Source organism: Cnephaeus nilssonii (genome assembly GCF_951640355.1).
Source record: "Cnephaeus nilssonii genome assembly, chromosome: 4".
Taxonomy (NCBI): Eukaryota; Metazoa; Chordata; class Mammalia; order Chiroptera; family Vespertilionidae; genus Cnephaeus; species Cnephaeus nilssonii.
The window spans coordinates 84,247,877-84,265,233 of record NC_137075.1 but is presented as its reverse complement, the minus strand read 5'-3'; the positions used below and the strand labels follow the sequence as shown (position 1 = coordinate 84,265,233).

Genomic DNA, 17,357 nt, shown 5'->3' with positions numbered 1-17,357 from the left:
AGAAAAGTAGATGTCTAAATAACTTAGCTCACTTGACTTTAAAATTTATAGCAAAGAGGATTTCACTTTATCAAAATATAAGAAATATTACAAAAATCTATACAAGATAGTAAATATTACAAATCCTATATAATAAAAGCATAATATGCTGTGTCCGATTGATCGGTCAATGGTTTGGTCGACTGCTCGACCAGTCCCTATGACACACACTGACCACCAGGGAGCAGATGCTCTGATTGGTAAGTTAGCTTGCTCCTGGGGTCCAGCGGATTGGGACTGAGTGAGAGGGCTGGACAAGCCCCCTCCCCAGCTGCCCCTCCTCTGCTGCCCCTCCCCCAGCTGCCCCAATTGGGGCCAACCGGCCAACGTTCCATGGTCCCTCCCAGGCTGGCCCACCCCCATCAGCCCCAATTGGGACCGGGTGAATTTGTGCACCGGGCCTCTAGTGTGTGTATATATATATATATATATATATATATATATATATATATATATATATAAATAAAACACAGTACAAAGAGTGATTCAAGTTTATGTTCTGTCCAGTTAAGGAAAAGACATGTGAAAGAAGAGAAAGGAAAATGCAAGTCAGAGATGGAGAGAGATACAGAAGACAGAAAGAGGAAACAGTGGAGCATATATAGGTGGAAAAGGCCAGCTATCCTCTCCATTCTATCTAGGTCTATAGTCACTGACTCCAGTTTCCCTTCCAAGAGTTTGCTCCAAAATTCTTCTAGATCTCATTCCCTAAGAATTAGTGACTTTCTTATCTCACCATCCTGTTCCCTCTATATCCTAAAGTGAACTAGTTACCCATTAATCCTTAAACAGTTACATCTATGCTTTAGCTCACTTTATCCCTTTGATGTACTTAAGTACTTATTTATTATTGGCTTTGGAGTCTCTATAAAATGATGCTAAATTATTTATTAGTCTATATTCCCATTTATTCTGTATGAGCTTTTCTATTCTCACATGGATCCATGTTGTAAAATATGCCCCAACTCTCTCTTGTAACTTTTGCCAGATAATCAAACTAAGAATATGCCCTTTCATGAGCACATATCCATTTTGGATAACTACTAGCAGTATCATTAAGTGATCTAGATTTCTTGTGAGTATTATTGACTATTAATTTAATTTAATCTTTGCATTTCTCCCTAAATACCCATGTTTTGTCTTACTTTCAAGTTCTAAAATTAAATAAATAACTGCATAATTCATTTTGCAGTTTCCCTTTCTCATTAAACGTGAAATTTAATTTTTATTTTGATCACTGTGGATGATTTAAACTGAAAAGAAAGAAAGAAAAGCTTTTCTTTAATGGATGTAAATGATATTTAAGATTGAAGGCCCTGTTACATCCGATAACCATGAAACAAAAACAGATATTACCAATAGAACAGACCTGAAGCTGAGCTGAGGACTGGAGATTCATCACTCAAAGTTCATTTTGTGTGTGTGATGGTAAAGATGGTTTAATATCTGTATAGGTTACCAGAGAATCTGGGGAAATTTTATTTTTGTGGGAGGTGGGGAAGGAATCTGTTTAGGTTTCTCATTTCTCCCATGTGTTAGGTGGGTAGTCAAAAATAGTAAATCCTCAGTGAACTATACATTTTTATAAAGCTCAGGGTGATATAGCTGGTTATTATAATGCACAGATGAATGTTTCATTTTGACCAAACCTCTTAGATAACAAAAATGGCACAGATTGGGCCATTAGTCAGCTGCATTTCATATTCTCTTCAAGAACACTTATTAATTTGGTGAATGAAAGAGTTGAGTAGTCATTAACATTTATCAACTATTGTACTTGATGGCCTGCAGAGCACTGTGCCAGGTGCTATGGAAAATTAAAAGAAATAATGAAAGTCTTGTTTCTGCCCTTATCTAGAAATCAGTAGGAAAGACCCACTAGAAACCCTCATCCAGTCAGCTGCAGAGACATTGAAATATACAGAATCCTTTAGACAAAGTACCTCTCCAGAAGGTACTTTGTCTTCCCATTTCTGTGTCGCCAGCAAGTAGGTCTGTAGCTGACACAGAGTAAGCATCTAGTAAGTTAGTTGCTCTGTGAATGAATTATAGCATGATTGACATTTTTGGTTGGTCCTGATTAATTAGAACTGGATAATTTTCTCCCCTTCAACTTTGATTTAAAAAAAAGAGACACCTTCTCCCCCCAATTGCAGTTCCTTTCAAGATTTTGGTTAAAAATTTAAATACCCAGAGTATAACCTGAGGCCAGTGCTTATTAAATTGAACCCATTTTTTTCTACATCTTATACATATACATTTATATTATCCTATAGTTATAGAGTTCCTGTAACTAACATCCTGAGATAATGTTAGATTATCCTGAGGCAATTCAAAATTATTACTCATCAAAGAAAACAAATTTTAACTCATTTTATTCATTTCCTAAGTTTCCAGGAAATAGGAAACTCATTTTTAAAGACTGCTAACATCATAGTTAAAGCAGAAATTTTTATGTTTTCCCATCAGAACACCTAGAACACCACTATCCCAATTCTCTGAACATTTAGTAAAATTTTTAGCGTATTGTAAATCTGCCATATCTCAGGTTCAATAAAACTTACTTTGCCATGAATTATGGAAGCTGAAGTAGCAAGATTAGTAGTATTCTAAGATTTCTCATTTGAATAGCTCTTGGTACTGGAAGTGAGGTCCAAGACTATCTGGCCATCACATGAAAACCTGTGAGAAATAAATGCAGAGCCTCAGGAACCTCCCCTGACCAGCATTATAACGAGATCTCTGGATGAGTGTGAATAAGTATGAGAAGCACTGCTCTAGGCAGATGTCTTTCAAACCTTTTAAATTATCGACGGTAATAGGAAATATACGTGTGTGTGTGTGTGCGTACAAACACACACATACACAATTGAAGCAAAGTTTAACAAAATAATAATTCTATATGTGATTATTTCTGATACATTGTGTTTTCTTCTAATTTTACTTTTGAAAAATTCAATACTGGTCTTGACCTACTGGATTGCCTTCATTATCTTCTGTAATAGGTCAACAGACCAATATTTTTTAAAAAAAATCACTACTCCAGTAAATGGAAAATCACTGATGAAATCTGTGGATGCATAGAATATATATTAAATAGGGTCAGTAGACTGGGTATGGAAACCAGTTAGAAGACAATTTCAGGCAGTTTAGGTTAGAGCTAACTTAAACTTCAGGATCAACTAAAGTGCTTGGTTAAAGCATAGAATACTAGGATAGGGCCTGATTTCCACATTAATCAAGTTCCCAGAGTAATGCTAATGCTGCTGATTCTGGGACCACACTGAGATTCTCTGGTCTATATTAGTAAAGATGATTTTTTTTTTTAAAAAAAAAGGATGTCACATATATTTAGGGGTAAAGCTTATAGAACTTGGTGGTTAATCAACGATGAGCTGGAATCTGTAAAAACACTTAGAGGAGCTCAATATTAGAAAGCAAATTTGTCTTTGGAGTAGAGGTGACATTGTCAAGAGAGAAAGAATCATAATTTGTTTTATGGGGCTGGTTTACCTTGGGCAAAGGATGAAAAATGGTTCTTTAAAAAAGAAATTCCCTTTGCATTTCTAAAAGGCCTCTTGTTTGGCGTTTCATTTGTTTATTTTTTTAAGCAGTTAGAGTAAAAGTCCTCTTATATTAGAATACCTTTAGGCTTAAATAGGAAGGTCAAAAGGCATAACTAGCATAATATGCCTGTACCCTGTATAGCACCTTCTTTTGCCTGATGTCACCAATATCTTTCTTCCCCATTAGCAGAAGGAGGCTCAGCAGAGGACCAAGATTACATACACATTGAGTCATCGGTGGGTAAAGCTGCTAGTAGAACACAGGCTTCTCAGCTTTGTGTCATATTGAGACTATGTCCGTCAGACTTTGTGTAGTTACTTATGGCTGTTTGCAGGGTGTACTCTGCAACCAACCTTCAGAAAATCTTGTGACATTTCTTATACTCAAGGGTTATTCAACACACTAATACCCTAGGTATTATAGGGATTATAATGATAAGTTGCGATACAAGCTCTCCAAGATATTTACAGTAGTGTATAAAGTGATTATGATATAAGGCATAATTTAGTTTGACTTTAAGATGGTTATGTATTATGGAGATTCAAAGTAGCAAATCAGTCACATCTAGAAAGGCCTTGTCAGTGACATAGCAGTTAACTAAATTGCTTTTTAAATTTTAACGCTACTTCAATACATACAAATGAATAAAAATATCCTATCTAATAATAGAGTAACATGTAAATTACCATCACTCCGCTACGCCCACGATTGGGCGGTGGGAGGCTGGGGGGCAGGACTCGGGGTGGCCTATCCGGCCATTGAGAGGCACGGATCCGCTGCCACTGAGAGGGGCTACCCTGCTGTTGAGAGGTGCAGGGGGCGGGACTCCCGCCCCCTGTGCCTCTCAACGGCCAGATCCGCGGCCACTGAGGGGGCCTGCCGCGGACACCCAGCTGCGCCTCTCAACGGCAGGGTAGGCAGGTGTCCGCGGCAGCCCCCCTCAGCGGCCGCGGACCATCAAAAGTGGGGGGGCTGGGTGTCTGTCTGCTCCGGCACCAGCGGACAGGCACCCAGCTCCACCGCAAAAAGCGAAAGCGTGTAGGGGACCCTACACGTGCATGATTCAATCATGCACTGGGCCTCTAGTTAGTATATAAACACCTTATGTTTTTATACAACTCTAAATTTTTTCAGTGTGTTACATACAGGGTCTCTCCCCAAAAATGTATATACACTTTAACAGCTGATAGCTCAATTTTGAAAATGAAATGTATTTTAATAAACACTGCCTTCATAATTATTCAACATGTGTGCATACATTTTTGGGGGACAACCTATATTAGATACAAATGAAACTGCAAAATCAATAAAAATTCAATTTACAGCATTAATGTGATGGATGGTGATATGTTACTGAAATAAAATTCTTGCTTACAGTGTAAATTTCTATAGTTTAGTGTTTTAAAGTGAAAGTTTTGGGGCCAGGCAGCTTGAGTTTGAATCCTGGCTTTGCTGCTCCCATTATATATGCCATGCACAAGCTGTATAGCCTCTTAGTTTTATCAATAACATAGGGGTTCCTAACTTACGGGACTATTGTGAAACTGAGTAAGTTTTACATGTAAAATGACTGGACAGCTCCAGAGATTATGATAAATATGCAGTGGTTCCTGGCAATTATTACTGACTAGCATGGCAAAGATTATTTTGAACTTACTGTTTTGTTTTGTTTTATCCTCATCTGAGGATATGTTTTTATTGATTTTTTTAGAGAGAGAGAAAAACATCGATGTTGGAGAGAAACATCTATCGATTGCCTCTCATATGTGCCTCAACTGGGTATTGAACCCGTAACCAAGGTATGTGCCCTGATCAGGAATTGAACCTGCAACCTTTTGGTGTTCAAGGCAACGCTCTAACCAACTGAGCCACCCAGCCAGGGATAAACTCTGTATTCTTGCCGTTGAATGTCATATAGTTCTCTCATTTGCATTCATATTACTATGTAACTTGGCTCTGATATTGAACTATGACATCTGGCATTTGTTAACATGACTACATCATTAACTTATTTGTCTCTGAGAGGAAATAAGTACCTATTTCTTTAAATGAGAAATATAGTTATCACAGGCTAAATTAGTTAAGTGAGTATTCTCACTACAATCAACAGTCTTTCCCCAGGAATTAACTAAAATAATTGAGTCATTGAGACATCTGGAAGTTTTTCCCTGTAGCATATCTTTAAAAAACACACAAAAAAGATATGATCAGAATATGGTTTAGTAGCATAAGATCAAAGTCCATCAATTAGAAAACCTTGTATTCATTTCTACACTATGGGTACCAGGACTGATCCTATTTAAGATCAATCATAGAAGATAAGTAGAATTTTTTAAAAGGAAAGGGTATTCAGATAATGGATATAGCTTAAGCATAGGTATGAAAATAAGAATATATGTGTGTTTTTTGTCTCAGGGTAATGAGTTATGTGATTTAGCTAGAGCATAGGATACATGAAAGGGAGTAATGAGAGATTAAATTGGGAAGGTAGGTTCCAAGGGGAGGACTTTGCATATCAGAATGAGAAATCAGGTACGCACTCTTTCCTCCCCTGCTTCAACTTCTGTTTTTGTTTTTGAGCCACAAAGAGGTATAAACAGAATTGTACTTTAGAAAGATTTGTCTGGGGATATAGTGTTTGAATAGAGTAGTATGGGGAAGGACCTAGAGGAAAGTAAATCAGAGAGAAGGTGATTATGGTAGTTCAACTAAAAGTATCCACAGTCTAAAGAGAGAGGTACTAGATAAAATAATAGCATATGAGGAATGTCACTATGTTAGACTATAGGATTTGCCAATATATTGTATGTGAAGATTGACAGAGTGGAGAGAGTTTAAAACTATTATCAAAAATTTAGTCTGAAAGGATGGTAGTGGCAATAAAAGAAAGTTGGGATAGTCCAGTTTTATGGGAAATAATAAAGAGAATTTGGAAATGTTGGGTGGGGTCTAGCAGAATATCCAAGTGCAGGTACCCAGCAGGAAAAAGGTAAATCCAGAAGTAGAAGTAGGGATACAATTTTTTAAATATATTTTTTTATTGATTTCAGAGAGGAAGGGAGAAGGAGAGGGAGAGAGAGAGAGAAACACCAATGATGAGAGATAATCATTGATTGGCTGCCTCCTGCACGCCCCCTACTGGGGATTGAGCTCACAACCTGGGCATGTGCCCTTGACTGGAATTGATCCTGGTACCCTTCAGTCTGCAGGCTGATGCTCTATCCACTGAGCCAAACCACCTAGGGCGGGATATAAATTTTGGAGTTGTCTTGCAGATTACAGTTGAAATTGTGAATAATCACATGGGAGAAAAAATAAAAAAAACAAAAGACAACTGACATTGAGGAATATTTACTTGCCTTAAGAAGGAAAGAAGGAAAAGGGAATTAGGAAAGGTATAGTTTAAGAACTAAGAGAGCTAAGTGTTCATAACTAAGACAGGAGAAAACTGCAAAACAGAGGAGGCCATCTGAAGGCTGAAAAGGGGCTGTAAGATTTGGTGATTGGAATTCACTGCCCAATGTTGAAGTCCAAGGCTTATGCTACTTGGTGACTAATATGTAATAGAGCTAGAAACTATTAATTTGGGAAGGCCAAACTGTTGGTAGATGAATTCACCAAGGATATTGGCAGGAAATAGAGTGGAAGGACTATTCTGAACCTCTGGAGAAGGAACACTGTGACAAGGAAGGTGAGAGGTTTGAATATGTCAATGACCTGAGCTTCAGCTGAGCAGAGAATAGTTGGTGAGTCAGAGCAGAGGACTAATGCAGAAGGAGCAGTAAAATGCAGGGTACTTTGATCTTCCTTCTGGTATTTAAACACAGTAGCCCTGGTTTCTACACTTACTATGCCTTTGGGTACATTCCCTAACCTTGCTAGGCTTCAGTTTCTTCATCTGTGAAAATAAGATACCCATATTTTCCGGCGTATAAGACGACTTTTTAACCCAGGAAAATCTATACGCCCAGTCGTCTTATACCCCGGAAAATATGGTAAAAACAGTGTCTACCTCATAGGATTATTGTGAGAATTAAATTAGATAATTCATAATGTAAAGCGTATAGCACAGAGCCTATCAAGTAAATATATTAGTTGTTTTTGCTGCTGTTGCTGTTGATGACCCTAACATGCATCAAAGATATGTAGATCTTGCATAAGGAAGGCCATGCTGTGTCACTGACAGCAGCTTGGATAGAGATCACTGTGGCCAGTGTCACTCCTGACACTAAAAAGTAGTAATACCAGTGGTTCTTCACATCTCTCACCCCTAAGTGGTAGGACTGACCTACCGTGAAACATTTCTTACGAGTTTGGATCATCACAGAAACTTGAGGAGGATAGGAGTATCAATGGAATCAAGGGAAATTGTTCACAGTAGAACAAGACCAATGGAATGGGCCAGGAGATTTTGTACCACATCACAATAAATTGTGGGAGAGTTTCATGTAATTATATTCCTAGAGATGAAGCTGGCAATGCCAGGGATTAGAAATAAACCTTGAAGACCATGCGAGCTATAGGAAGCCAGACTGATGCTCATGGGAGACATACAAATACAGTAAAGAATTCCAGGTGTCCAAATGAGACAGGCCATAGGAGCTAAGAAGAAAGAGACTACTTTTTAAAAAATACTTATTTTTTTAACATTTTTATTTATTGATTTCAGAGTAGAAGGGAGAGGAAGAGAGAGAGAAAAAAAAAACATCAATGATGAGAGAGAATCATTGATCCGCTGCCTCCTGCACACCCCACACTGGGGGTTGAGTCCTCAACCTGGGTGTATGGCCTGGCCAGGAATTGAATTGTGACCGCCTGATTCACAGGTTGACGCTCAAGCACAGAGCCATGATGGCCAGGCCAAGACTACCATTTTTATTTTTGTTTTTTTAATTTAAACTTAAGTGCTCTTCAATTGGTCCATGGGACTCAGTTTTAGGAAAACATAGCTTTGAAAATGAAAAACATTACACTGAGTTGACTTTATCCATTCTCCTAAACCTTGGAATTTGCTCTGTAAGAGTTGTTTTTTAAATGTTTGATCACATGAAAGTAAATATTTGACTTTAGAGAGTTTACATTCTAACTCTTACTCCTTTTTCTTGCTGTTTTCGACAGGTAAATGGCCAAGACCTAAAGAACCTTCTGCACCAGGATGCTGTAAACCTCTTCCGTAACGCAGGCTATGCTGTATCCCTGAGAGTACAGCACAGGGTAGGTGTCGTGTCCTTTGCAGCCAGCATCTGGCCCCAGGCGTTTGTGCCATTGTGAATAAACCCTGTGGGGTCATCTTCAATGGTGTGTTTGGGTATTTTTCCTTTCACTCCCACTCTTGTGAAGAGCGTGTCTGGCAGGGGTCTTCTGGAACTCATCAAAGGACATTCATAACAGTATTTTTGCAACCCAGGTCCTAGTTTTAAAGATAAAGCTTGATAACCAAATTGAAATAAATGGGGTGTTGGGGAGTATACAACCACAGTCAATTTCTTTAGTGGGGAAGGAAAACATGTGTCTGCCATTGGACATTGTTGTTTATAAAACTCTAAGTACAAAGATGGTAGGTTTTCTCAGACCTACCCACTATGTGCTTTTCTCTATCACCTCCATGAGCACTTTACTTATCAGCTTGGTCTCTCCTGACCAAAGCTCTGGTGCTCAAAGTTGAGCTACAGGAAAACGGAATTGGAATCCAGAATTCAGTCAAGACAGCACCTATCCCTGTATCCACTTCTTAGTTCCTAGTGTCTTATAATGTGAATGATGGGAAGAGAAGCCTGTAGACATAATTCCTCCCATAGCAAAGATTTTGGGGGCATTTGCAACACGGGTTCAATGTGTCTTTAAAGTTATTCTCTCTTAAACTGATGCGTGGATGTGATTTCTTTTCACTTCTTTACCTCTGATTCTGTTTGCCTCCATTCCATACAGGTTTCACCTTTATCTGTGTCCAGTGTCACAAAATAGGGGAGGAAGGACACAACCTCATCTTAGGAGGGAGTGGGGTGCCTTTTGAGTTGGAAATAATGGAATTACCCCTTGTGCAATTTATGCTTAGATAACAGATAATTTAAATAACATTGCTCAGATCTGTTCTTATTGAACTCTACTGACTGATTCTTTCTAAGTAAATATTCTAGGAAGATGGACATCCCCCCTGTCCCACCCAATAATTTTCAGGTTTCCTATAGGATCAATAGACTTCATCTCATATTTTCATTTCCTGAGATGATACACATATAGCTTGGTGGAGGCAGTACAAAAGCAGAAAGAGGTTATCTGGCTTATTCCCGGGGGTCCCTTTATGGTCAGTAGCACAGAAAAGGCAAATGTCTCCCCATCAGACTTACTTTGTTTCCAAAGAATCAGTGACATTGACATATATAGTGAGGACAAACCCAGAGGACACTCTCTGACTCTCTGCTAGATAGTGCTTGGATTTGCAACTTTGGGTAGTCTAGAGTTTATAGACCCAGGAAATGTGTCAACTCGGACATTTCAGTTGTGGTAAACTCACATTGGTCACTAGAGTTAACATTTTTCTTTCCCTTCCAGTTACAGGTGCAAAATGGGCCTCTAGGACATCGAGGCGAAGGGGAGCCGAGCGGTATTCCCATGCCTGTGGTGCTGGTGCCACTGTTTGCCCTCACCATGCTGGCAGCCTGGGCCTTCATGAGATACCGGCACCAACTTTGAAAAGCTCGCTTTCTTCCAGTGCTCCTGATGAAGATAACATTTCTTCCTTTCTCTCCTCCTCCTCCCCTGCCATTCTCCCGTCTCTTGCCCTCTCTCTGCATAGCTCACACTTGATTTAAAGAGACTGCTCCCCAACCAGAACCTGGCTCTTCAAAATCTCCAAGTCCTCGTATTCTGATGGGAGAGTAAAGGCATTGTTTGAAGGAAAGCTGAAGAAAGACTTGCTTAGGACAAATAAGGAGTTACATGTTTTACTAGGACCGCCAATAGAATCAGCTACAACCAAAGAGGGAAAAGTCCAGTCTTCCCGTCACCATGGTGATACCCGTTTTCTTAGCTGGCTTGCCTCAAAGGCCAGCTGTGCGATATAAGAGGAAGAGAGGATTTTTCTTTCTAATGATCTTCCTTGGGAAATTTTTGTGGCCTTTATTTACTTTCTAATGACATACTTGGGTGCCTATATCAAACAAAATACAATGAGGAGACCATTTTTACTTTGTAAAAAACAAATATATATATATTTACACATGTATGCATAAATGATAGTATAATAGTGAAGCCTTATGGAGAGTTGAAGAGGTAGAAACCTGCTCTGGTTTCTAGATTTCTGGGGGAAGGGATGATCTTAATTGAGGGCGTAAGAGAGTGAGCCTGACAGGATGCCCAGTTTGAGTCATAAGAAAAAGGAAGGAAACTGAAGCAACTAGTTTAAAATCTTAGAATTCTTATTTCCCATAACAGTTAAGGTGAAGTTGAGGCAAAATGCCATAATCCAGCTTTGCGCAAGTCAATCTGTCGGAAAACCTTCGAGGTTTAGAGATAAATCTTACCCATCTCTGGCCTACCTTAGTGACTTTTTTGATACCTCACAGCCTGTGAAAGGATCAGCTGGAATGATTGTGGTCAGAGCTGTAGTGATGGGGCCAAAACAACCCAGTGAAAAAACTCCAAAAAGGAAAAAGATAGTGCCTCCGAGGTGGTGCCTGAACCCCCAGGCTGCCAGCCCCTCTCGGGGGGCTAATAACAGGCAAACTCTGAGCGAGGGAACTGCTCTCGGCAGGGTGGGCATGAAACCAGCCTTGCTTCTGATTCAGTTCAGTGTAGAGAGTTTGGATTGCTAGTTTGTTATTTTTTTTTAAAAAAACACACGAAACACTGGTTATGGTTTTAATGAATGAACCATTTTGCAGGGAAGGGGAAGAAAAGAGTTTTGTTTGTTTTAGGGGGGAGGGAAGTTTCATAGGGAAACCTTGAGAGAAAGATGCAGATGAATGGATGCCGAGGAATACTAAGGTTAATAATGAGGTGGGAACCGTCCTGTGTAAGTGGTATTGAAGGGTGGCTTTAAAGCATTAAGGAGAGCTGAACCAAGCCTAATTTTCTGGCTTTAAGAAAACCATTTCCATCTTCCAAACATACTAGCTAGACTATAGGCCTTATACATACAATCTTGACAACAAGAGTGTGAGGACTTCCCCTCAGGAAAGCAGTTGTGTCTATTTTTTAGCATAGATGATCTAACAAGTATTTTACAAGTGTTGATTGGACATCAGCTTTGTTAAGACACTTTTACAAAGAAAGAAAATACTTATTGCCTCCATCCTAAAGGTGTTTTTTTGGTTCCAGTTGGGAACCAAACCTATATCCATAAAAATGGAATCTGCATAAGGCAATGTGAGTTTGGTGTCAAATGTACACTGCAGACAGCAAAAGGGAACAGTTACTGAGAACTGAGCGACCATCACTGAGAATGTTCCGTGGAGGAAGGGGACAAGTTAAGGACCCTTGAGGAGCTCACAGTCTAGTTAGGAAAAGTCACATGTTACCAGGTTAAATAACAGTTGAACACAATAATAAAAAGCAATGGTACTATGCACAGCACAATGCAGCCATCACATTTTTTAAAGGTATGCAGAAAAAAGAAAGCTATCGCATGATACGAGGCCAGAGTGGAAAGGGAAGGCTTTTAAAAATAAAAATCCCACTAAGACCTTACCTCTGGGTCAACTATTCCTATAGGGAGAAACTTGCTTTAAACAATCCTGATGTGACTTATGCCTTTAAACCTGAACTGTGCACCTAGAGACAATTGGGTTTGTACATTCCTCAGAGAAACACTGACAATATTCCAGTTCTCACCCCAACCCGCCCACTGTGGAGGCTCAGCCTCGGGGTCCTCCCTGTACCTGAAGTGTGTGTAGCCATTTCACTTTTGTAGGGGCCTGCTGGCCTCCCAGGGTTCACCGCAGGGTGTGCACATTAACTCTTGAGAGGACCTGAGACATACATACCGAACGAAGCAAAGGGCAAGCAGGAAGGAAAGCTCTTTCTAGTTCCTTATTTGTTGGTATATGTAAGTAGAACACCTATCCCATCGCTGGTAGAAATGTTGCTTTGGTCGATAATAGGGATTCTGATGCATTTTAATTTTGGTTTTCCCTGGATTTAAATAGCATCTGAAGATCAATATAGTAACATTTTAGGCAGGTGTGCTATATTTTTATTTCTCATTCTCTAGAAGACTACATTTTAGATAAGATGTCAGAATCCATTGTAGGTCTTTAAAAAAAAATCCATGCTCTTTATGAATTGAATCGAATATTCCTGCCATTTTATAGATTGTATTATTTCTACTACCTAAATTATTGTGTTCAAAGTTTTTAAAAAGTATTTTTAAGACCATGTACTTAGAACACTTCTCTATATCATCCTATATTATACATATGATCCTAATAAGACATTGTTTGCTTCAATTGTCTATTTCCATTTCCTGCCAAGTTTTAATCTGCTTTTTAATTAATCACACCCTCTAGTCATGTGTAATGAAAAAGGGAGATTAATGTTTGTTACTGCATTTGTGCCAGGTACTGTACTAAACCCTGTTGGTAACACTATTTGTTCATGCCTCACAACTCTGAAATCTAAGTATTGTTATAAAGACACTAAAGAAAATAAAATTACTTTCCTAAGATTGTATAGGTGGTAATAACAGAATCAAGATTTAAACTCAGGTCTTCAGGTGCCACCATCAGTGATATTTCCTCACTGGCAGTGGTTCTCAAAGTGAGGTCTCTGGTTAAAAGCATCAGCATCAACATCACCTGAGAACTTGCTAGAAAAGCAAGTTCTTAGGCTTTATCCCAGACCTATTGATTCAGAAACCGAGTAGGGCACCCAGCAATCTGTAATAATCCCTCCAGGTGATGGATTCAGCTAAAGTTTAAGAATCACTTCTGAATGCCAATGATTGTCCCCATTTTCTCAGGTAGAATTACCTGGAGAGCTTATAAGAATTCTGATGCCTGGGCTATATCTAGGCCAATTCAACAGACTCTCTGGGTGTGGAAGTCGGGCATCATAAAATAAAGTTTACCAGGTGATTCTAGTATGCAGTGTCAGTAAAAAACACAAAGAAAACCACAAAACAAAAAATACTCTGGCATTTAAACCTAGACACCATTTAAGTTACAGACATGGCTCCAGCCAAAAATGAGGATTTCACTTGAGCCTTTTTATTTTATTTTCTTAAAATGGAAGCTTACATTGCAATTTTCCCTCTACTTCTTTTATTTAAAAATGTGTTTTATTGATTTTTAAAGAGAGAAATATCAGTGATGAGAGGGAATCATTTATTGACTGCCTCTCCTAGGGACCGAGGCTACGACCTGGGCATGTGCCCTGACTAGAAATCGAACTGGTGACCTCTTGATTCCTGGGTCGACGCTGGCCAGGCCACTTGGGCTTTTTTAGAGCCCAGCTGTCCATGAGCTTCTGCCCAAAGTATAGATGTGGGATAAGAAGTGGAACATTCGTTGGCTTCTGATTTGCTAATGACTGATCAACCTCCAGCCAAGTGTAGTAGCGTTTCAGGTTGTGCATCTGTTCAATCAGAAGCAAACGAGAACACTGGAGCAGAAGGAACCAGGAAGATGCTAGGATGTATTTGTCTCAGATGAGAAATCAAGGCTCAGGGAGGTGAGCTCACTTAACCCTGATCACACACTTGCTTTGTTGCATAAGTGCTCTTTCTATTTCATCTTTATGTCTTGAATATATCCACTACATGAACATATACAAAACTCCCTTTTTTTTTTTAATCTCAATCCACTTCCATCTTCTCTCTTTGGGTCTTAAATAAAGACCAAAGGAACTGATTGACTACACAAGTGTGTTGCAAGCTTCATGCATAATTGGGAGTTGCCACAGAATAATCTGAGAAAGATCTAACATCAAATTCAATTAAATGAGCTCTTCTGAGACTAATTTCAATAGTTCTAGAGAAGTATGTTTTTTTGACATTGGACATTGTTTTTATTGTGTAAATAAGCAAGTTAAGATATAATTTCATGTGGAGCCAATAAAGATTTTATTGTAGTCAAATCTAGCCAAACTTATCTTTGTACAGATGAGGGTGTTTTTTTTTTTCCTTCAGCAAATGAGTGCATGCTAGGTGCTGAAGATACAAAGATAACGTATAGTCACTCTTAAGCTAAAATTTTATTATTGAAAAGTGGTGGAGTATTTATTGGTGATCTTGATGTTAAATTATTTTTCTAACATCACCAAGAAGCAGAATATTGAGTTATGAAACTCTTTACCTCTCAGCTATAGTAAGTTGGAAGGTGATTATGATCTTGGGTAAGCCCCTTTTGCTGTTTCTCTTTTATCTGCAAATCTTAGAGGCGAACATTTACATTTAAAAGGGTAATTGTGATAAAAAGGGAGCCAGTATTTTAAGGAATTCTGTTCTGATTGGAACCAGGTTCTTAACTGCCATAAACTCTTGCCTGATGTTGATATTTATATTTGGGCTACAAAGCACCTAATCTCTTACCTGATGCACTTGATGATAATGTGATAACTTATAAGAATGCATTGCTGTGTCTAAGGAATCAAGTTATACCAAACACCAGGACTTGTTTCTCTAAATGTTGTCCTTACTGTTCATGTTCTTTTTGCTGAGTGAAAAGGGAGAGGACTGGGCAATGTTTTCAGATGCAAATCGATCATTAACAGAGTCGTGTACAAAAGAACTTTGTAGTTACTGTAATTATTAAATGTATTGACCAATCAGGAAAGTTGAATAATCCTTCATTTGCAGATTGGCTAATGGAATCACACAATTCCATTTTATTCTGTATCTGCAATGCTGATTTGAATATGAAATTCTTATTGCTGGATATTTGTGCATTTTATCCCTGGGCCATATTAGTTCTTATAAGATTGTTTTCCTTATGAACCTTATTTTATTTTGCTTCCTTTCTACTTTGATCCTAGTGTCACATTGCATTCCTGGATCTAAGTAGCAAGTAGAAGCCCTATAGCATCTTGGAAGATACATGGGCATAAAACTATCTTCTAGGAAACATAACTACAGATTAAATATGTTAGTGAGGCCATCAAATAGATGATAATTTCCTAAGCTTTGCTTTTTTAATCCAGATAGAACAAATGAGATCCTAGTGTATCTAACTGTGCCTCGCTCAGTATTGGCATTTAATAAAAACTTGTTGCATTTGTCAGTGATCTTTATAATTTTTCCACCTTATTTTGGAGATTACTGATTTTTTTTTTCTTTTTGCCAACTTCTTAAGAGTAGTGCCTCTGACAAAACAATGGAAAGAGGAAAGAAAAATCTAAATGGTCAATTAGAGGCTTAGCTTTGACTAAGGAGATAAGGAAGGGCACTATCATGTACTACTATTAACGGGCTAACAATTATTGAGCTCTTTTCAACATTTCAGCTGCTGTCCTAAGCATGTGTTCATTTAAGCCTCACAACAACTGTTGTCATTATTCCCATTTTACAGTGAGATGAGCGAGGCAGTGAGAGATTAATCCACCCAAGTTATACAGCTAGAACCTGCATACATAACCATGGCACTGTACTGTCCCTAGTCTCCATGGTGTCAGGCACTACCCTGGGGTGCTCTTTTGCATAACTAAGGTAAAAAAAATTCTCCCAATTATACAACATAGTATCAGTAATCCCATTTTTACAGATAAGGTAACTCATGGTTTAAAGAGGTAAACTTGCTCACGATACATAGCTAGTTAGTTCCAGATCTGGGAATTTACTTAAAGCCAATGAGGAGTTCACTTCTCAGCAATCCAGAAAATGAAAATTTAGTTTACTGAATTTGATTCAACCATGCTAGCTCAGCCTTCCATTGCATATAATAGGAAATTAGCTACACTAGGTACAAAATAGCAATAGCTGTACTCTTCTGATTTACATACAATGTTTGAGGGCAATTGCCAACTTTTAGTATCTTACTTCTGGCCCCTTCATCCCCCAAAGCCTTAAAAGATACATAGAGGCAGAAATGGGTTTGTGCCATAGAATGAAAAAGGAATTGTCAGAACTGAATATTGACTCTGCTTATAACTGACTTTGATGTGAACAGGAAAGGCAGTTTACACTGGTCATTATGGCTCTGTCACAGAGCTTAAGCCAAGTGCAGGCCTGGAATCCAAGTGCGAATCTGTATCTGCTGTGTGTACAGAATGGCCACCTTCTCCCTGATGGGCGAAGAACAGATGTCAGTTACCAACTATATGACAAGCCACTGCAAAATTAAGTGACTTAAAACAATATTTTAATAAACTTTTAAAAGATTCTATGGGCTGCCTGAGTGTTTCTCCTCCTGATATCACCTGGGGTCACGTGCAGCTGCATTTATCTGATGGCAGAGCAGAGCATAGGTAGTCCTGGACATTAGTGCTGGCTACTAGCTAGGTGCCTTGGTTCTTCTCCACATTGACTTTCATCTTACAGTCCACTAGATTGGGCTCCTCACAGACTGGGGCAGGGGAGGAGGGTCTTAGGGAAGTGTTTCCAGAAGGCCAGCCCCAATGTGGAAAGCACTAATCAAGCTTTGCATCCTTCACATTGCAGATGTCCTATTCGCCAGACCAAGCCCTGGCCAAGCCCAGTCACCATGAAAGGGGCCCTAAACTCCACCCCTTGTTGGGAGGTAGTGCAAAGAATTGGTGATCCTTTTCAATCCATCACAGAAACTAGAATTTGAACAGCAAAAAACAGGGCTCAGCAAACT

At 38.9% G+C, this 17,357-nt stretch overlaps 1 protein-coding gene across 1 annotated transcript in view; it reads left to right on the top strand.

Annotated features, from left to right (window-relative positions):
• The window catches only part of SYNJ2BP (synaptojanin 2 binding protein), a 36,526-nt gene extending 19,374 nt beyond the window's left edge, over positions 1-17,152 (top strand). Inside the window, exons 3-4 of the mRNA XM_079767862.1 lie at positions 8,725-8,820; positions 10,159-17,152. Of these exons, the coding sequence (XP_079623988.1) occupies positions 8,725-8,820; positions 10,159-10,299 (237 nt within the window). The 3' untranslated portion in view covers positions 10,300-17,152. The remainder of the gene's footprint in view (positions 1-8,724; positions 8,821-10,158) is intronic.
• Positions 17,153-17,357: the final 205 nt, after the last annotated feature.